A 22,828-nucleotide genomic window follows, 5' to 3' on the forward strand; every position below is an offset into this window, starting at 1 on the left:
TTTGTTATTGGAAAAATTGAATTTTCAAAACGCTACTTTTCATGAATAAAAGTCAAGCGGTAGTTGTCTAACCAAACGATTAAAGCTCACATTTTCAATATAATAAGGTAAATATGACGTTAAAATAGAGAAAACAAATACACTTTAAATTCTGGAAATAACAAAATTATCGAGCAACTTTTTTATGTTTGGTTTTTTCTCGTAGATAAATTAATTTTTCATTCTTTTTTTACCCGAGCCAGGTTCACGAAGGGAGTCATGCCCCTATGACAAATGTAGTTTAAAATGTAATATACTTTATATTTGTTGGATAGTACGGAGGGGCTACCATTGATGAGATCTGGCCCGATTGAATGGAAATACTAGGGATGGCAACGGTAGGATACCCTCGGGTGATGCCCATCCCAAACTCTTATCCTTTTATTTTTTAATTACATGTATCCGTTCAATTACCCTAACGGGTATACTTTTTGCATTACATACTCGTCCCATTTAATTCGCGGGTACCCTTACCCGTTAAGAATAAAAAAATAAAACAAAGAATATTACAAATTTAACAAAGTATAAATTTAATAAATCATTTATCTAAAAATCGAACAAATTGAACCTTAATTAATAAGAATAAAGTAGCTTAGTGGTATAATTCAATGGTTGAAAAACAAAAGCTTGGGGTTCAAATCTTACGTATTACATCTAAAAAATAGTGATATTTATTAATATATAAAAAATTTATGACGGGTAACGCGTACCCTGAGTGTATTCCCATTACCCTAATGGGTAATTGTTTTGATCTCATACCCGTCCTATACTCTTTTATACAGGATACGGATAGTCCGATTAGGATCGGGTAGTGCCGGATACCCGTGGGTACAATACCCGTTATCATCTCTAGGAAAGACATGAATTTTCATTCTGTATATAAGAAAAAGAAACGGTTCTTTTTCAAAGTTAGTTACAGTAATGCTAACAAACATATGGCAAAATTAAGAGATTTTACTTAGTGATCTCACACATTTACCGGGAAGGAAACCAGCTTGCGGATACCTTAGCCAACTATGGTATGATGGACACACACTTCACTTGGTGGGACTCAGTTCCTACCTTTTGTTCTTTTGTTTATTTCTGTAACCTTAGCGGTCGATGTGTCTATCGATTCGTCTAAACTCTCGTTGTTCTCCTTTTTCTTTCTTTTAACAATATTTTTGTCTTGAGTTTTGGTGCCTTGCCAGGGGTGCCAATCTAGTTCGGATGTCTGGTGGTCATCTTATCTCTTTTCCAACCTTTTAATTGAAAAAAAGATTGAGAGATTTTAGATAAATTGAAGTGTTTACCATTTTGAGCAACATCACAAAGCAAACCAAATTCAAAGAGATAAAAACATGTTATGCGAACTCTCTCTAGAAACTCACTACATCATTCTCACCATCACATTTATGTCTAGGGATGTAAACGGGGCGGGGCGTGACGGGGCGAGGATTAGAGTTTCCATCCCCGTTCTCCGACTAAACAGGGAATCCCCATACCCGCCCCGCGAAACAAACAGGGACAAAATTCATCCATGCCCTCACCCTGCGGGTATCCCCGTTTACCCATTTAAAGTTTAAAAAAATATAGGAAAAAAGAAATAAATGAAAAGAATAGAGAAAAAAAGAAAGAAAATAAGAGAATATGATAAACAAATAGATATAGAGTGAAATAGAGGTAAAACATTTGGATCAGATTAATCATAGGTTCAAGTTTTTCTATGCGTATTTTTCATTTTATATGATTAATAATATGTTATCGGGGATTAAAGGAATAATCCGTCGGGAATACCCGTTGGGCACAATACGAGGCGGGTTCGGGGATCCCGACGGGACGGGAATACCCTTTCCCATCCCCGCTAATGGGGCACATATTAGTCCCCGTCCCCGTCCCATAATAAAACGGGGCGGGGTCCCATCGGGGACGGATAATCCCCGTCCATTTACATCCCTATTTATATCCGGTTTATTCATTTTCTCCTTTGTTTAGCAAGTTGCACTTTCACGACAAACACATATCCAATATTAGCATTCGTATTTGAATGGTGATATTACTCCACTTGATGAATATATTCCAAAATTTCCTAATATCTAATCCGGCCAAATTCGTACCTGGAATAAAGTTGTCCATGCATGTATATTTTGCTCTCTTAATCAGGATTAAAAATCACTTGGACCTACAAGAAATGATTTGTCTGTCTGTTGTTGTTGAATATCTTCATGATACTCCCACCACAACAGCTCACAATTCATCCCAAATACATTGAATTATCACGTTTGCACTAAAACAGCCATTACAAATATTATGTACCTGTAATGGATTTACAGATTATTACAAGTTCATTTGTAACGCTTTCAATTACCCAATAAAATAACTATGGTTTTTCTAGTAGTGCCATGTGGAACCTTTCCTATTGTCAATGTATTTTCCTCCAAACAAGGTTCTTCTAAACAAACTGTACAAATATTTTCGGCTAAGAAAAGCTCTCTCAAAAAAAAATCTCATAAGAAGTTTTTACCAAAGGAATGCATCTTGACACCATTTTAAATGATTGTTGGTGAGTGATTGACCAATTTGCAGATAGATTTTAGCTTAGTTAGTGGAATTCTTACTAAAATTATTTTAAAGCTTAGGTCTAAGTCTATAAAGGTGAATATATATATATATGAATATGAATATTAAAAATAGGTTATTGATAGTAATAGTTTATTGAGAAAGCACGTGCAATCCTAACAATGGTAAGTTGGGATAAGAGATATAATTAAATAAAAGTGGGTTGTATCTCCTCTCTTTCTTTCTTGGGGGCCTATAAATATGGAGTGGCTGAAACGAATCTTGGACATCTGAGTCTTCTTCTTCTCCTTTATCTTTTATCTTGGTGTTGAGAGAGAGAGAGAGGGAGATGGATAATTATTTAGTATGGAGTGTGTGCCTGGGTTTTGTATTATTAGGTGTTGGAAGCAGAGGTGCTGCACCGAAGAGGCCTGTAGATGTGCCTTTTGGGCGCAACTATTACCCAACATGGGCTTTCGATCATATAAAGTATTTGAATGGAGGTTCTGAGATTCAGCTTATGCTTGACAAATACACAGGTACTGGCTTTCAATCCAAAGGAAACTACTTGTTTGGCCACTTCAGTATGCACATTAAGATGGTTGGTGGTGATTCTGCTGGAACTGTTACTGCTTTCTATGTAAGTCCTTCTTCACTTTCAACTAAATTAGACTTCCCGTTTTGTTATTAATTGGTTAATTTGAATGCAGCTATCATCTCAAAACAATGAGCATGATGAAATAGACTTCGAGTTTCTCGGTAACAGAACAGGGCAGCCCTACATCTTGCAGACAAATGTGTTTACTGGTGGAAAAGGAAACAAAGAGCAGAGGATCTTTTTGTGGTTTGATCCAACCAAAGCTTACCACACTTACTCTATTCTTTGGAACATGTATCAGATTGTGTATGCAACTCTCTCTCTCTATCTCGACAGTATGTATTTGTTGTTATCTATCTTAATAAGGTAAGGTTGTGGGTGTAGGTTCTTGGTGGATGATATTCCGATCAGGGTATTCAAGAACAGCAAAGATTTAGGAGTGAGGTTCCCATTCGATCAACCCATGAAGCTGTACTCAAGCCTGTGGAATGCAGATGACTGGGCAACAAGAGGTGGATTGGAGAAAACAGACTGGTCAAAAGCACCATTTATAGCCTCATACAAAGGGTTCCATATAGATGGATGTGAGGCATCTGTGAACGCCAAGTTCTGCGAGACACAAGGAAAACGTTGGTGGGATCAGAAGGAGTATCAAGACCTTGATGCTGCTCAGTACCGTAGACTCAAATGGGTTCGCCAAAAGTACACTATTTACAATTACTGCACTGATCGTTCTCGATTTCCAACTACTCCTGTTGAATGCAAGCGCGATCGTGACATTTAATTTATGTATCCACTGCTCATTTATTTGTTTTCTTGAATCAATTTATCCAATATCATTTATTTATTTCCTCAGCTTTCATCTCTTGAGTATATAATAAAAGTTTATGCTTGAAACCGTGTTTTGTTTTAGTATATATTTAGCATTGGGAATCCTCAAATCCTTGTCTATATATATAGGAATAAAAACATTAACAAATGAAGTCAGTTGGCACTCTATATTACAGTTTTAAAACTTCAAGGCTAGTCTAAGATGTCATGTGCCTTGAAAAATGAATCATGTCACGAGGGAGGCTGTGTTTAATTTATACGTGAAACTCTTTTCATTTACAGAGGAATTGAGTGATTAATTGAGATTATACCTAACACATGGTAATGTCAGGGGTGTGAGTGTTTATACCTTTAACCCGAGATAATGAGGGTGATTAGTCTTAATTAATTTGAGTCTGAATCATACCTAGCTAAAATCTAGAAATAGTAGTAGTATATATTGGAGTTGGAGCATTGCATTGCATAGGGATGATAAATGTTCATTCCATTCCCGTAAAGAAAGGATCTGAATAAAATCAATAATTGATGAGCATAAAATAAAAAGGAAGCAGCATTAGACGACAGGCAGGCAGATAGATCTAAAAAAGAATTATTTGGTTCAAAACTTTAAATCAGTAATCATGTGGGGATGCATGTGAAGTTGAAGTTGTCACCCAAAAGAGAAAAGGAGAAGAAGAAGAAAACATCTTTTGCTCAATATTAAATTCAACAAACAGACTAACACCATAATAATCTGCTGACCCTATCAACAAAGAAACAAGATTAACAATATGGTCTAAAATGTATTTTAAAACTTTACCAAACATTTTAATACCAGCCACATCAATTCATCTTTTTCTATTAAATTTTTTATCAATTATTTTTTAATATAAGCTACTGATTTTTTCAAATGACTATACTAATTAATTATTCGTGTAACACATTAAGCTCTAATTAATGAGATGTTTCCTTTGGTTGATATTTATCCTATGTGCACCAAAAACTTATTATTACCATTAGACATGTTCTTATTAGACATGTCATTTATGTGAGTCTAATCCCATTGAATAAGGAAAAAAGCCAACATTTTTTAATCACTTTCGCTATAAGGGGATTTCATTGAATAAGGAAAAAAAATGTAATCTAACTTTAAATTACTTTCATCTGGCTTCATATTGCAATTTAACTATATGATTAAACAATATCTTTAAAGTGCTTAATCATATCATGAAACAAATAGAGAATGAATTAAACAAATAGAGAATGAATTAAACAAAATTTATCTAAACCATGCAAAAGTGTTCAAAAATGAATTATAATCAAGCAAAAAATTCAAATCATAATGAAAAGAAAATATATATTTTTTTTTGTTTTAATCACCGCCCAGATGGCTCCCAAGTGGCTTGTATGCGGTTTTTAGGCAGTCTTAAGGCATCCTAGGCACTGCCTAAGTGGTCAAAAAATGGCAAGAGGACCAAAAAATCGTCTAATGGACTTGGGTGATCCAAACCACCTTGCCCTTGAGCACTGGTGTTTAAGTACGAGACATTTGCAACTTCATAGTCTTCTAGAAGCAATCAATATCATTTTACTTTGGCTGAGTTTGTCGCTGCAACAACTTGTGCTTGTTAAGCAATTTGATTAAGGAGAATCCTCGGGAAACTGAAATTCACACAATTAGAAGCTACTACCATTTTTTGTAACAACATTTCTACAGTAAACTCTCAAAGCATCTTATGCTACAATGGAAGATCCAAATACATTGATGTGAATATGTATTTCTTGAAAGATCCTGATAATGAGAAATCAAATTAATCTATTGCGCAGGTTGCTTGCTGACATCTTAACCAAAGCTGCCAAGGAGTTTTTCATGAAGATAAAAAAAAAAAAAAAATTGCTAGATGTCTAGCATTTGAATGCCTCCAACACTTTAAATAGAATGTTAGCAATCACTTTGCTCTCTTTTATTGCCTTTATAATGGCTTATACTTAGCCTTCATAATGAGTTTGAACATCAGCCCAAACTAAGAATGTACAAGAAACCTTGAATAGTTTCAAGGCACTTATCACAGCACAAAGGATTCAAGCTTTAACAGCATATCCACCTTTGTTTTAGAGCCAACCACGCAATAAAATTATATCTAGTAGTAAAACTTATAAATCACCACACAAACTTATAAAAACACCATTCTTACTAGGCTTCGAAATCACCCTTCACATTCAAAACACAAATTCTAACAACCTGCCAACCACTCTCAATGATATCATCACTTTCCATTTTGACCCCATACACCTGTTGAGGAATATCAGAGCATCTAAAATGGAAATATAAATCATAAAGAAAACTTCTTACCATTACACAAAACACAACCTCCTTTTAAGCTTATTTTGGACCACCCAAGTAGCCCATCCACTCAAGAGAACAAGCACTATCCTTTAGCAACATCACTCTTACCTTGCCAAACGAATTTACCACAACTCTCATCAATAAGCTCAACCATTCTGTATCACAATCTCTTTCTTCTTTCATCACATCACATGATTACACTAACCAAAGTAATCAATTCTCCAAATCGTATCAAAGAGGGATAAATAACATCACATTAATAGTGGAGATAGTAACATTCTTGAACACAAGATGAATTCCAATTTAAATTTAACATGACATCCCTTAAACAATAGACAAAATATGTGTTTCTTGTTTTATACACTTTCAAGCTATTATTAAGATAGAGAATTGAAATTATGCAGCAAGCAAACATGCTGAGTTTGGTTAAAATATGGACAGTAGAAAGTTTACAGTGGATAAAATGTTAAACTGGGCTATGTAAATAATAGCAAGAGAGCAATGCATTTGCAATCAAGTTTAGAAATTACCTCCTAAAATCATTTCTCTACTTTGCAATGCAACAAAGAATTTTACATGACACAAATAATCCAAGTGTGCAAAAGGAGCAATCAAGATATACGTATAACCACCTTGTTCTTCTTGCCAGCGGATAAAAGGAGAACTTTCCCATCCACAATATCATCAGCCTCAATTCTCTTACCTTCACTATCAACTCTGCTATTGTTCAAGTAGAGGCCGCCTTGCTTCAATAGGCGTCTTGCAGCTGATTTAGTCTCAAGCAAGCCAGAAGAAACTGACAGATCAACAAGAGAAAGATTGATAACTTGAACATAAGCTAAGGAGCAGGAAGGAACATCCTCAGCAATTCCTTCAATAGTTTTCCAGTCCAGTTTGGTCTCTGCTCCAGGTCTCAAGGCCTCAGTTGCCTTAACAGCCTCAACCAATCCTTCTTCACCATGAACAAAACGGGTCACTTCTTCAGCAAGCCTACGCTGAGCTGTGTTAGGCACATAACCAGGCCTCTTCATTCCCATTTCCAGTTCATCAATCTCCTTCAATTCCAAGAAAGTAAGCATCTTTAAGAACCTAATAACATCAGCATCAGGTACAGAGAACAAGTACTGGTAAAACTTGTAGGGAGATAGGAGTAATGGGGAGAGCCAAATGGCACCATTCTCTGATTTCCCAAATTTGGTACCATCACTCTTCAATAAAAGAGGGAATGTTAACCCATAGGCCTCAGCTCCATCTTTTGGCTGCAAAACTTTTCTAATAAGTTCAGTTCCAGCAGTTATATTTCCCCATTGGTCACTTCCCCCAATCTGAGCATTAACACCCTCATTTTGAAAAAGGTACACAAAATCATACGCTTGCAGAAGCTGGTATGTAAATTCAGTATAACTCATTCCTTGTTCAGATTCAAGCCTCTTTTTCACACTCTCCTTCGCCATCATAGTACCCACTCTAGCATACCTTCCCACTTGTTTCAGAAAATCCAGTAATCTAACATCTCTCCACCAGTCGTAATTATTCATAACAACAATTGGGCTGCTCAAACTCGAGTTCTTATTGAAAATTCTAGTTAGGGTTTCAGTAATTCCATTAGTATTCTTCTCCAAAGTATCGGCATCAAGCTCGGGTCTTTCTAGGCTCTTGCCAGAAGGGTCGCCGATTCTGGCGGTGGCGCCACCAATCACAGCGACAGCCTTGTGGCCGCACTTCTGGAACCAAGAAAGCACAATGATGCCAAGAAGATTACCTAAGTGTAAGCTCTCAGCAGTGGGATCAAAGCCGCAATAAACTTTGAGAGTAGTGTTAGAAATTGAAGAAGCGGACCTGAGATTTTCAGTGGTAATGGATTCAAGCAAGCCCCTTTCCTCGAGGATATCGACCAGGTTGGGCAGGCGAGGTGCTTCATGAGTTTGCGTGGGGTGCTGCGTAGCTGCAGATTGTAGGCATCTGAGAGGAGGGGTAGAGGAGAGGAAGATGGGATTTTTCCTGAGGAGACGTGGGTTTAAGTTAGTAGAATAAGAAATGGAAAAGGGAAAGAAGGAAGAGAAGAGTTTGAGATGGGATTGGGATTGGGAGGAATGGAGGAGTGTCCTCGCAGCCATTGGAGAAAGAGCTTTGCTGACTCTGCTGCCGTTTATGTGCCTTTGTTTTGTGATATGGCTTTTGGCTTTTCCTTTCACCTACAAATTGGTTGCTCCTCCTCCTCAGCCCATTTCACATTTGCTTGTGATTTCTTCTCAATATAACATACTAAATAAGTTACTAAAATAATTTTTAAAAATTTCTCAAACAAAAAAAAATTAATGTAAAAGTATCTATACTATATATAATTGTGGAAGCTGAAAGAAAATGATAGAAGTGTTTTAAAGGCTTATTTCATTAGTTGTCAAACATTTAAAAATCAACATTAAAAAGAATTTTAATTAATTAAAGTTTTATATTTAATAAAATAATATAATTAATTTGATTATAAAATTCGAATGAGTTATGAGTGGATGATATTAATGCATAATAAAACATATAGAGAATTTGTATAGTTGGATGTATAATCTTTAATATATATAATGAATTTACAATTATTATTATTATATTTAATATCTATTAGTGGGAAATAGATAGGTGATTTCGTATCCACCTTTTTTTAATATTATATTTAATATTATTATATATTTAAATCTTTAATAAATTTATTTTTTATTTTTTTTTAAAGTTTGCGCAATGCGCTTACATTAAAGAAGAAAGAAAAATCCCCACCAGACCCGAATGTGATTCGAACCCATTACCTCCCAAGGCATATGTAAGCTCTCAACCACTAGGCTAAGAGCTTCACCACTTAATAAATTTATTTGAGAGAAATAATGATTATAAATTTAATCATATAACAATTCAAGGTAGGTGAAGAGATATTGCATTAATTAATTGTATTTAATAAATATTATTATTACATCAACAGTTACAATTCATTGTACTATATAATGTAAGGAGTTTGCGATTTTTTTCTTCACAAATTTATATCCCCACAAACTTAAATCTTTAAGTACGGCAATGATGAATTTTGTTAGAGTTATATACGGCTATGATGAATTTTGTTAGAGTTATATGAATTTTGTATGAATTTTTTTTAATGAATATATTTTCATGCAATATGACAATGTTGCAAATGAAGGCTCGCTTCAACCAAATTAGCTACCTCTCTACCGAAAAGGCATGTGGAGAATAAGAGTCAGAGTTATTAGGTTATGCGAAGCACTTAACACAAAAGAAAACAATTTCATAATGAGTTTGGATATGATAGTGTTAGATGAAGAGGTATTTATGTAATATTTTTTATATATTCATTAAAACTGAAAATCCATTGATATAATATTTTTATATATTCATTAAAACTGAAAATCCATTGATATAATTTTTTGTTACAAAATAGGGTAGCACCATTCATGGAAGTATCTGTAAAGCTCAAATTGATAGATTTTGAAGCAAATTACATAAAGGCAAAATTCATGTTATCGAGAACTTCAAAATTATACCAGCTTCGCAAAGCTGCAGGCCTATTCCTAATGAGCATAAGATTGTGTTTCTTCTAACAACTAAAGTAACACAAGTGGATGAGATTGATTGCAAAATTGCTCTCCAAAAGTTTGAGTTTGTTACTTTTGACAAGCTTATTGATAGATGTGAAAACCATTTTGTTCTAACTGGTGAGATATTATGAAATATAGTTTTATAATTTAATTCAGTTTTGATAACATCGAGATATTATCCAAGGGATCAAAAATGATATTTACCAAAACGACCGCGTATTGGGAGCGTCAAGGAAGCAATGGCGTATCAAACAAGTCAACAGAGTGGCAGATCATCCAGACTCTGCCATACGGGATCCGTAGTCAAACTTACGTGAGACCCGCCATTATGCTTCGATCCGCTTGGCGAGTAATTGAGCCGATTCCCAATAAAGGAAATTAATGAACCGTTAATGAGCTAACGGCCACACTTAAAGAAGATCCGTAACCGCCATTAATGAGGCATTAATGGAGACTTTCTACTTACTGGGAGTTACGATCACATGACTATAAATAACTTGCATTCCAAGCTATTGAGGTACACATTCTCATCTACGAACCCTACTTTGTCAATTTAGTTTATTCACTATACTCCTTACTAACTTTGGCATCAGAGCTTCCCCCCGTCGAACCCAACGACGTCCCCACAGGGAAGGAAGTTGATCGGATATTCATCACCGGTTATCAATTGGTGCGGTGAACGTGGAGTCCTAACCTAATAAGGATTTCATTCACATTGTAAACATGACAAGTGGAGGGTCTAACCCCTCAACCGGGGCTGAAATACCACCCATAACACCATCAACTAATCCCGTTACAAACGCTGGCCGCGTTGATCCTGATGCACCAATCGTGCATGGAGAGGGAAGCATGTCACCTGTCTCTTTCATTGAAATTTGCGCGGGATCCATCGAAAGAGAGCATGGACCCGCCATGGAGAGTCGACTAAGGTCTTACCTGACAATTCCCCTATTCACCCTACGTCGTCCTACACCAGCCCCTACGCCATCACAATGGCAGAATACTCTCATAGGACCCAATGCTCGTGACTCGTTGTTTTTTCTTTCTCACCCTGCGGACTCCACAGTTGTTAATCCAGTGCTCGCCAGTAGCCAACCGCTAAATAGAAGGCTGTTCTCTGAGATACCAAAAGGGAGTCAAAGGAATGATCCAGCTCTTCCTAGGAGCACCACAAACCCTGGGCTCACCATTGGCAGTCAGGAGGGTCGGAGGCACAAGAAGCGTAAAAAGACGCATGGAAAGGAGCGATCTCAATCTCCTTCTCGCCCCAGGCGTAGATCACCCCGGCGAGGTCGATCTCCTCCAGCATCTAACCGAAGGAGAAGCGAGCGGCAAGCTGGGTCACCTCGACAGGATAGGCAAAATCCGCCACCAAACCAAGGAGAAAATAGGCAAGCGCCTCCAGGCGGAGGTGGTAGAAGGTCACCATCAGACCCATCATCCGACTCTAGCTCTTCGTCTTCTTAGAGTAGACCTCCAAGCAGAAGACCTCCTAGGGAGAATCGAGGTACTATGGCGGAGCAAATCAGGGCTGAGGTACACCGTCAGAACGAGGAGAACGCCAGGTATAACCCATTCGCCAACCGTGATTCGCCTTTCACTGCGTGGATCGAGGCTGAGGAAACTGAGAGGCATTTTAAGATTCCTAACATCCAAGTCTACTCAAGTGAGGATAATCCTGAGGCTCATACAAGAAAGTATCGCATGTTGCTTGGCCTTAATCGGGCCAGTGAGGAAGTGCTGTGTCGAATGTTCATCACTACGCTCAAAGGCCCTGCCTACGACTGGTTCCAGTCCCTTCCCCTAGGGTCGATAGATAGCTGGGATCAGTTAAGCCGAGAATTTTGTGCGAAGTTTGCCGGATGCATTCCTCCAGTGGTTAAATCGCGAAAGCTCTTCGAGTTGAAACAAAAAGAGAATGAACCCATTCGGGAATATGTCGACAATTTCAACAAGTTGTGTATCCACATTGTTGATGTGGATGTTTCCATGGCAGTAGAAGCGCTGGTGAAGAACACAACATGTAAAAGCTTACAAGAAGATTTAATCAGAAATAAACCGAGGAATATGGCAGAGCTGATAGAGAGGTGCAAAGATTTCATGGAGGTTGACGACATCCGCAGAGAGTCTGTATCTCCACCTAAGAGAGACAAAGGCGAATCCCGTAGACGGGACAAGGAAAAGCTCCCTGATTCGTCATCCCGAGGTGGGCGAAGAGGATCTAGGAACAAATCTGCATACATACCATCGTTTACACCATTAAATGCCTCCAAGAGTGAAGTGCTAATGTGGATAGAGAATAGCCAGCACAAACGGATCATTTCATACCCGGAACCAAAAGGGGGGGAGTACACCAACACAGGAAGAAATCCAAAAAATTATTGCAAATACCATAGGAGGAACGGTCATGAGACGGTTGCATGCTGGGAGTTGGCTAGGGAGATTGAAAGGCTTATTGAAAGGGGAAAGTTGGACAGGTTCGTCCAGAATGACAAGAAGGGAGATGGTGATAAACCAAGAGATGATCCAAAGAAGAAGGCAAAAGGGACCATTAATGTCATAGCAGGTGGACCAGGATATCAACCTGCGCTAAAAAAAGGCAAAAACCACTGCTCTTGACAGAGCATCGCTCAACCGTCCTTTTGCAGATGTGGACCCGGAGATTCCCCCTCATGCGGATGCTTTGGTCGTCACCATGATGGTGGAGGGATGGGAAATGAAAAGAGTAATGATTGACACTGGCATTTCATGTAATGTCATTACTAGAGGAGCATTCGCCAAGCTCAAGGTTGATCCTATCCAAGTGGAAACCACCATCATAGATATTCTGGGAGTAACAGGACACACCATCCAGACGAAAGGACATGTAACGTTGGAGTGCGAGTTAGCGGATGAAGATCAAATCTGGAAGGGAGATCTAGAGTTCTCCATTTTAGATGGACAGTTGGCTTATAATGTCATCTTGGGACGGCCTTTCATCTCTGAAGCGGCGGCTCTCATATCCATTCGCCATTTGACCATGTACATCCCTACTGTCAGGGGAGGTGTGATGGTCAAAGGGAACCAAAGGGTTGCTCAGGAGACGTATTCCGCATCCTTGACGATTCGCCCATAGTCTAAGGGTGATGAAGAGGAAGAACTTGTCACAATGGCCCTGGGAGATACGGAGATGTTTCTTATGGCAAATGGAAAGCAGGTACGGATCGCGAGAGGGCTAAAAGATGAGGTTAAAGAAGATATTACAAAGGTTCTCCTTGATTCAGAAGATGTCTTTGATTGGAAAGATGAGATCCTTCCAGGGATTAGTCCAGGTGTGATTACTCATAAGCTTAATATCGCCGAGGATGCTGTCCCGATAGCACAGAAGCGGAGGAATCATGGTCCCAAGAGACAGAAGGTGATTGAGGAAGAAATTTCTAAACTCAAGAAGGCGGACGCCATCGAGGAAGTAATTTATACACAATGGCTAGCGAATGTTGTATTAGTCAAAAAGGCAGGCGGATCATACCGCATGTGTATTGATTTCAGAGATCTCAATAAAGCTTGTCCCAAAGACAACTACCCTTTACCATGTATTGACATCCTAGTAGATGGAACCGCTGGGCACGCCATGTATTCCTTCACTGATGTGAAGTCGAGCTATCACCAGATCCCAATGGAGCCATCTGACAGGATTAAAACTTCATTCGTGACTCACCAAGCGACCTATTGTTTCAAGGTCATGCCCTTTGGGCTTAAAAATGCAGGGGCAACTTATCAACGAATGATGAACAAAATATTCGAAGGGAGAAAAGGAGACAACTTCTCTGTCTATGTAGATGACATGATCATCAAGAGTACCACCATAGAGAAGCATGTAGAGGACATACGGGAAGTCCTTGGGGTCCTACGTCTTCATAACATTAAATTGAATCTAGAGAAGTGCACCTTTGGGGTGACTTATGGAAAATTTATGGGATTCATGATCAGCCAAAAAGGGGTGAGTCCAAACCTAGACAAGATTAAAGTTGTTCTGGATATGAAGACGCCAAAAAATGTGAGAGAGGTGCAACATCTTAATGGACGTATCATAGCCTTGGGCAGGTCCATTTCATGCTCAGCTCGTAGATGCCTACCCTTCTATGAAGTGATCAAAAAACAGAAAGCATTTGAGTGGAATGAAGATTGTAAGCAAGCTTTTGAAGGAATCAAGCGCTTCCTCACGGAACCTCCTCTGATGAGCAGACCATTGAAAGGTGAGAATCTTTATATGTATGTCTCTTATACAGATAAAGTAGTGTGTGCTGTCATGATAAGGGAAAAAGATGGCCAGCAGTATCCCATCTATTATGTGAGCAAAGTTCTAAAGGACGCCGAAACGCGATATTCGAAATTGGATAAAATGGCACTGGCCGTTGTCACCACTTCGATTCGCCTAAGACCTTATTTCCAGGCTCATACAGTCATTGTCCGCACTAGTATACCGATGAGGAAAGTACTGTAAAAACCAGAGACTTCAGGGAGATTGATGGAATGGGCAATCCACCTGGGTGAGTTTGATGTCCGGTATGAAGGTAGATCGGCCCTGAAAAGTCAAGTCTTAGCAGACTTTGTGAATGAATTCACTGAGGAAGGCATGGATCTCCCCAAATCTAAAGTTGAAGAGTGGACGATGTACACTGATGGAGCTTCTTCCGATGAAGGTGCAGGGATAGGCATCGTGATCAAAGGGCCACATTATATAAAACTACATTATGCTGCGAAGTTAGACTTTCCTGCAACAAACAATACAACAAAGTATGAGGCCTTGATATTAGGGCTACGCCTGTTGAAGGAGATTACACCAGAGAGGATCGTGATCTATAGCGATTCCAAGCTAATGGTCAACCAGGTGATCAAAAACTTTGAAGTGAAAGATGACACCCTAGCAAAATATGTAGAAGAGGTCAAAAAGCTGCTAAACTACCTCGAAATCAAAGAAACCAAGTGGGAGCTAGTCCACGTGCCTCAGGGATCAAACACAGAAGCCGACCATCTAGCTAAACTGGCTTCTAGCAAGGAGCAATGGGCAGATCTACAATGCCCATTTGAAGTCAAGACGGCGCCAGAATTCGCCTCAGAAATTGTATCTCTTCTTACATCTGTAGAAGGTGATTGGAGATCACCGATTCGCCAGTATCTTGCAGATGGAACTTTGCCTCAAGACCAAGAAGAAGTTCGGCGGACGGTAAGAAAGGCCGCTTATTTCTCCATAATAAATGATTGTTTGTACAGGAAGTCTTTTGGACATCCCTGGTTGAAGTGTGTCACAACAGAGGAGGGACATCAGATCCTCAAGGAGTTGCATGAGGGAACTTGTGGAGCTCATGAGGCATCCGCCTCCATTTTGAAGAAATCCAGGTTGGCGGGATACTATTGGCCCATGGCGGAACTCGATGCGCAGAAGTTGGTGGAATTCTGTCACAATTGCCAGGTTCATACAAATGAAACTCACACGGCTAAGCACCTTCAAAAACCCATCATCGAGGGGCGACCGTTTGCCATTTGGGGAATGGACATTGTTGGTCCCTTTCCACCTACCAAAAGACAAAGGAAATATGTGGTAGTAGCTGTGGATCACTTTACCAAATGGGTGGAGGCCGAGGTTGTCTCGTCCATAAATGCAGAACGGATGGTGGAGTTTGTCAAGGACAATATCGTAGGAAGATATGGAGTCCCCCATACGATTATCACCGACAATGGGACACAATTCAATTGTGGGGAGTTCAAAGCCTTCTGCGAAAGTCTTGGCATTTTAAACAGGTTCGCCTCTGTTTACTATCCTCAATCTAATGGGATGACAGAGGTCACAAATTGAACAATTGTTAAAGGCATAAAGAAAAGATTGGGGGAGCATAACAAAAAATGGGCGGATCAGCTGATGAGCGTCCTATGGGCGTATCGAACCACTCCACGAATGGCAACTGGCGAAACACCATTTGCCCTTTCCCATGGTGTAGAGGCCGTAATCCCCATTGAGATCCAGGTCCCTAGTGACAGGATTACATTCTACTGCGAAAATGAGAATGAACAGAGGTTAAAGGAAAATCTTGATCAGCTGGAGGCGAAAAGGGAAAAAGCGTATGTACGAATGGCTGCCTACAAACAGAGGATCGCGGCCTATCACGATAGAAACGCAAAGCTTGTGGATCTAAATGTGGGAGATCTTGTGCTCCGAAAAGCGGACAAAATTCAATCTTTGGAAGGCAAAGGAAAGCTGGGGATCACCTGGACAGGCCCCTACAAAATAGTCACCAAGATTGGCCCCGCCACATTTAAAATTCAAGACATGGAGGGAAGCACGTTGCCACGCACGTGGAATATCCAGAACCTCTGCAAGTATTTCGCTAAGGAATAGAATGTAATCAAGGTCTTGAGTACTCTTTTTCCTTTAGTAAGTTTTTATCCCATGTGGTTTTTCTTATTAAAGGTTTTAACGAGGCTCACGCATAAGACCAATTTGTTGTAATAAGGCGAACCGCCATTTAATGAAGCGATATTTTTTATCTTGCAAATTCTTTCTTTGAGTAATTTCCTTGCAGTAACATAAATATTCTGGATTCAAAAAAGGGGGGAGGCAACAAACGCATCCCCACAGTAGAATAATGCCATCATAGGCATAACTACTTTCTCCTCAAAGATAGGAGAACAGTCTCAGCGACGGGTCAATTCACCTCAAAGATAGGAAGCAATTGCTCACCGTTAGAGATAGAGTTAGAACATTTCTCAGACGTGAGATCTTTACACTCTTACACACTCTTTCCAAAGAAGAGTTCTAAGTCCTAGTGGCGGATCGATTCACCTCAAAGATAGGAAGCAAATCGATCGCCTAAGGCAGCTTAACTTCCTCTAAAGGAATAAAAGCTTCAAGCCTTTAAAAAGGCTCATACTCCGGGGTATGGCTGGCCACCTACCTCGAACCAACAAATCCTAAAACCTATAAAATTACTTTCTGAAAGATATGAAGCGTTAAGTAAAGATAAATGGTTGCAAAAAAGGATTAAATTGTACGTAAATTACAATCAAACAGGGGTATCCCCCTTAGCATCTTTCTCAATAGATGCGCCCTCTAGAGGAATCTCCTTCTCTACAGTAATGGTTCCCTCTTGGGGAACCGCACAATCTATCACGTCACTGCTCTTATTATTCGCCCCCTGAGATGATTCGCCGAGGTCCTCCGCTTAAAGATCCACCACGGGTTTGGTCTCCTCAACTGATCCGCTTAGCTTCTTCCGAATTTGATCGCGGATGAAATCCTTAACGTTGGGGATCTTACGATATTTTAGGCACTCATCAACCTCGGGGACTAGGTACTCAAGGTCCACAAAATCAATCTCAGGATAGGAGAGCTTAACGTACGCCATGATCCATTCGCCATAATAATAAGAACGTTCCCCCGCCAGGATTTCTGCGTTCAGCAAAGCATTCTCGTGATTCTTGGCATCCCATTCCAGCTCTTCTATTCTCTCCTTCAGGTTACAGATCTCCGCATCTTTACTCTCATTAAGGGCAACGGCGGAAGCAGCATTGGCATTAGTAGTGGCTATCTCCTTCTCCATCCTTTTCAAGGTAGCTTTATCCGCCACCCCTTGTAGGAGATCTGCTTCCATAGCGCGCATACGTGTATACACCTGAAAAAGCAAAAGCCGATTCAAGCAAAAGATAAAGACAACAAAAACCTCCTCGAAAGGAGATCACTCTTTCATCCAAAAATGAAAATTGAGGAGTAGAGGGAACTTACTATGAGAAGCTCTGTCTTTCCCATCTGAACATGGGCTGATCCCGAGATCTTATTCTGGCTCTCCCGTACCTCGCCAAGTTGACCAAGGGCTTCGTCAAGGTCATTAATGACAGACTCATTCCTCAAGGACCCTTTGTCGCCATACTTGGCGAACCAATACCCTCCCAGGTCAGGCTTAACCACCTGTGCAAAAATCAGAAGATCAAAATCAAAGTTCATGGTAGAGGAGGGAGAAAGGGGTAAAATAAATATACCTGTTCTAACTCCACTCTGGGCTTCTCAACGCTTATGGCATCCGCCAATAATTTTACTCCACCAGCGACGGTGGATCTCTTCTTCTTGGGAGGAGGATCCACAACCCCTTCAGCAGGACGCTTCCCAGAGCTCCTAGCAAGATCCGTCAACTGCGTATCCTTTTGGGCCTCTAGCTCCTTCTGTTTCTTACGCATCTCTACAAGGGCGCGACTTGCCTCAGACAAACCCCTGACAAGGGAACAATGAAATAATCAAAGTTCAAGGAAGAAACAAAGTTACCTTCATCTAGTTGAGTAAACTTTGTGTAAGTAATTCCATCCACATTGCGGTGGATCAGAGGAATATCATTCATCATGAATTCCAGAGCATCGGCGTACGTCCAAGCATCTGACTTGATGCTCTTCATGAGATCTGCCACCTTTTCATCACCGTCCGTCAGTATACGAAGATCTCCCACCATATGCAGAGGTTTAGCGTTCCAAACCGAGGGGAACCCCAGTGGTTCGTCCTTTTTTACCTTAACGAAAAAGAATTTTTCATCCCAGAGATGGACATTCGACATCTTACCACAGAAAGGCGAGTAAGTTTTGAATTTGGCGAAAGTATAGAAAGACTCGGATTTACGCTTCGTGGGTTTATAAAAGGACCGAAAGACTCGAGGATTACAGACCACCCCCAGGTTTGAATCCAAGTAACAGTCTAAAGCCACATCCAACCAGCCATTTGGATGCAGCTGACACACAGTGATCCCAAAATACGCTAGGATATCCGCCATCATCTTAGGAAGAGGAAGACGGAACCCTCTTTCTACATGACAGCTATACACAGATAGATATCCAACGGGTGGACAAGCGGGTCGTTGATGTGCAGCCGCCAACTCAGTCTCATAATTCTTGATCCACGGATAGCGATTCACCAAATCCGCTAGATCCGCGGCGCTCATACGAGACGGAGTAGACTCCGCCCGAGGCACCTTTTTCCTAATTGGGGTTGAGGAAGAAGCCTCCATCCCAGAAAATCTCCTAGAATCTATCGCCGGAGCAGTACGAGCCACGGCGGTGGAAAAATTCTGAGTCCTAACTAAACGAGTTTGACGACTTCTACTCTCCCTCGATGGGTCACACAACTCGGTTAAATCGCAACTAGGTGTGCTTTCGGAAGAGTTAGAACTCTCAGAAGAAGTGGTCCAACTAATTATAGTTTCAGAGGAAGTGGTAAGATTAGAGAGGTCGATGGTAGACTCAGATGAAGAACTCATAAAAAAACCCAGGAAAACAAGACGAAAAAGCTCACTTACATGAGAGTTGGAAGCTTTGGAAATTCTTGACGCCTGAAATAGCTCTGGAAAAACTCGAAGCAAAATGAGGAAGGAAAATGCAAATGAGTCGAAGAGGAGAGAGAGAAGTTGAATAAGATATCACATCTTACATCGAGCAGCGCACCATGGACACCTGTTGCTCGATGAATGGCCTTGAATAGAGTGACCATAAATGTGATTCATCATGACGGCGTGCAAGGAAGCGCAGAAGCCCTAAAGGACTTTAATGGAACTTTAGGGGGGCTTCTGATAACATCGAGATATTATCCAAGGGATCAAAAATGATATTTACCAAAATGACCGCGTATTGGGAGCGTCAGGGAAGCAATGGCGTATCAAACAAGTCAACCGAGTGGCGGATCATCCAGACTCTACCATACGGGATCCGTAGTCAAACTTACGTGAGACCCGCCATTATGCTTCATCGCCTAGCGAGTGATTGAGCCGATTCCCAATAAAGGCAATTAATGAACCGTTAATGAGCTAACAGCTACACTTAAAGAAGATCCGTAACCGCCATTAATGAGGCATTAATGGAGACTTTCTACTTACTGGGAGTTACGATCACATGACTATAAATAACTTGCATTCCAAGCTATTGAGGTACACATTCTCATCTACGAACCCTACTTTGTCAATTTAGTTTATTCACTATACTCCTTACTGACTTTGGCATCGGAGCTTCCCCCCCGTCGAACCCAACAACATCCCCACAGGGAAGGAAGTTGATCGGATATTCATCACCGGTTATCAAGTTTCAATTTAAATATTAATTTCAATTGATTTTACGATATTAATTTTGCAGATATTGTTGGAAGAATCACAGCAATAAGCTCGATCAATGAAATTGATGTTAGTGAAAAGAAACGAAAGAAAATAGATCTCAAGCTGATGAATTATGAGTACGATATGTAATTAATTTTCTTCAATTTAACTTAATTTTGCTTATTTTTTATCAAAATAAATATATATTTATACTTGGTTGCTTAATTATAGAGGAAAAATGATTAGAGCCATATTATGGGGAAAAGTAGCCATAGATTTTGATGGAAGGTCAATTTCCACAAAAGATCAACCATTAGTTATTATTTTAACATCAATGACCGTGAAGAAGTTTTTGGGTAAGCACAATTACTATATAGATACAAATATATTTTTGTATGTAATAAATAAAAAATATATATATTTTTTTTAACTTTAGGTCAATATACAGTATCTTCGACTACATCAACTAAGATATATTTGAATTTCAATATCCCTGAAGTCGAAGAAATTATGAACAAGTAAAATTCTTTTGTATATTAATGATTTTGTCAATAACCAATTATCTAAAGTCTTTTTTATTATTTATAAGAATGTCAGAACCAAAGAATCCATTCGAATCATACCCAATGAAGACAACAATGAGGATTTGGAGAATAAAAAGTTCAGGAATAGAGTGAATATAGATGATATTAAAAAAATTCAATGGGAATCAGATGAACAGATAAAATTTATGTTTTTTAATTTAAAATTAAAAAATATATTAAAATAATTATATAATTGGTCAGGAGAAGAATGATACAATAAAAGGCATCAATGATAAATTCAGATGGTACTATTTGGCATGTGAGATTTGTCGAAAGAAAGTAAAGACGAAAGATGATACATTTTGGTGTGAAGAATGTGAACGAAAACTAAGGACTACAATTCCAAGGTAAAATTTAATAGTAAAATTACAATAATCTTTCTTTGTATATTGAACAAAATTATAAACATACATTATTTTTTCACAATTACAGATATAAGTTCGAGATAGTAGTTGAAGACTTAAGTGATTATATGACATTTGTACTTTTTGACAGAGAAGTAGAGAATTTGTTAGGGATACCATCAGTTGTTTTATTGGAAAAACAAAATTATTCTGCATTTGAAAAACCTGTTTTATTCAATTGAATTGAAGGGAGAAAATATATATTTCAAATTCGATTAAGTGATTACAATCTGAAAGAATGATATCAAAATTATACTGCAAAGAAAATCTATGCCTATGATGAGAAAATGAAGACAAAATACATATCGTCAAAAAAAGAATTGGAAGAGGCAAAATATGGCCAAAATAAAAAGATAATCTTATATCATAATGTAAAATTATACTAATAATCAAACATTTTATTATACCTAAAGTTACTTTCAGACATGACATATTTTGTTCTTTATTTTATATTAGGGGAATGGAGAAGGGAAAATGCCAAAAGGTTCAAATGAGGAGAAAGAGGTATCAGAAGATGAAAACAATTCAAATGTGAAGAAAAGAAAGAACGAGTGACATTTAAAGTCGGCAATAAACAAACTTAGCTTTTCAATGAAATTATTTTCGTGAGAAGCTTTAAGTTTCATCTCAATTAGGGGATTTCAATTGAATTACTACTTTATAGTTTTAATAAGACAATTTGAAGTTTGTGTGTTTTTACAATTTAAGTTATTTGGTTTGGTTTCAGTTATCATTTACAATTACAATAATATAATTCATGTTTGCAAATTCGTAATTTAATTTTCAAGCACAGTAAGAAATGAAAAATTATAATTGTATTTTCAATTTTTTTTTTAAATTCAGATATTATCATCAATTTTAATGATACTTACAAAAAAATTTCTGAATTTTAATGATACTTATACAAAATATTCCTAAGTAAAATAACGTACTGATATTTAAAATAGATAATTGTGACATTAACAAGTTATTAAAAAAATGCAGATTTAATATTCTTCGTATAGATCAATAATAATGAAAAATAAGTCTATAATTCACATAACAAAAGTTCAAGACAGTTGAAAAATTGTGGGTCATTTAAAACCAACATTATATTAAGAGTTTATAAATATGTCAAATGTTTCCAGTTGTTTCCAAATAATAATTTTAAAAATCTTGAGGGTCCGTTTGGCTACTTGCTGTTTGTTGTTCCTGTTTGCTGGTTGTTGTTCCTATTTGCTGTTTGCACTTGGAAAATACTGTTTTCCAAAAAGCAGAGATTCTCAGCTTTTGTAAAAAACTATTTTCCAGCTGTAAAAGGCAAATATGAGGTGTCTAATAAAACACCTAAAACTCTGCCTTTTAAAATGAAAAGGAAAACATGGGGTGAAAAATAGGTAAACAAACACCCCTTCAAGTTGAAGAGTTTCATTGTGGGTTGAATGATAGTTAAAATATAATGTTAACTATAAACATTGAATATCAACATTGAAGTTATTTTTGCATCTTTTCGTATTTCAACAAATAAATATGTAACTTCTTAAATTTCATTCATTTACTTTTAATAAATACCTTTAAAACCAATATAACTTAAATAAATTATAAATTATGTTATGTTATTATTACCATTTTAAGTTCTTTTCTCATTTTTTAAGCATGGATTCTATATTATTATTATTATTATTATATATAATAGTGCAACCAAAGAGAAATTGATGATGAGAGTTTTGGAGGCCTTTTTCACGAGTTGTCAAAATAGTAGCAAAAAAAAATTAAAAATATTATATCTAATATAATTTATATTTAATAGATGTAATAAAATAACTTACAAAACAT

General features: G+C 38.3%; 2 protein-coding genes across 2 annotated transcripts; one reads left to right on the top strand and one right to left on the bottom strand.

The window, feature by feature from the left end:
- Window positions 1-2,799: 2,799 nt before the first annotated feature.
- LOC136224620 (probable xyloglucan endotransglucosylase/hydrolase protein 5) lies at window positions 2,800-4,030 on the top strand. The gene is made up of 3 exons (XM_066013006.1): window positions 2,800-3,217; window positions 3,288-3,481; window positions 3,560-4,030. The coding sequence occupies exons 1-3, from the start codon at window positions 2,927-2,929 to the stop codon at window positions 3,957-3,959; spliced, it is 885 nt and encodes a 294-aa protein (XP_065869078.1). The 5' UTR covers window positions 2,800-2,926; the 3' UTR covers window positions 3,960-4,030.
- Window positions 4,031-5,914: 1,884 nt separating this feature from the next.
- LOC136223975 (tyrosine--tRNA ligase, chloroplastic/mitochondrial-like) lies at window positions 5,915-8,555 on the bottom strand. Its single transcript, XM_066012161.1, has one exon. The coding sequence runs from the start codon at window positions 8,447-8,449 to the stop codon at window positions 6,944-6,946; it is 1,506 nt and encodes a 501-aa protein (XP_065868233.1). The 5' UTR covers window positions 8,450-8,555; the 3' UTR covers window positions 5,915-6,943.
- Window positions 8,556-22,828: the final 14,273 nt, after the last annotated feature.

Source organism: Euphorbia lathyris, chromosome 3 (genome assembly GCF_963576675.1).
Source record: "Euphorbia lathyris chromosome 3, ddEupLath1.1, whole genome shotgun sequence".
Lineage (NCBI taxonomy): Eukaryota > Viridiplantae > Streptophyta > Magnoliopsida > Malpighiales > Euphorbiaceae > Euphorbia > Euphorbia lathyris.

Coding starts and splice junctions, on each gene's coding strand:
- LOC136224620 (XM_066013006.1), top strand. CDS start 2,927: ATGGATAATTATTTAGTATGGAGTGTGTGCCTGGGTTTTGTATTATTA. Junction 3,218..3,287: donor GAACTGTTACTGCTTTCTAT/GTAAGTCCTTCT, acceptor ATTTGAATGCAG/CTATCATCTCAAAACAATGA. Junction 3,482..3,559: donor TGGAACATGTATCAGATTGT/GTATGCAACTCT, acceptor TTGTGGGTGTAG/GTTCTTGGTGGATGATATTC.
- LOC136223975 (XM_066012161.1), bottom strand. CDS start 8,449: ATGGCTGCGAGGACACTCCTCCATTCCTCCCAATCCCAATCCCATCTC.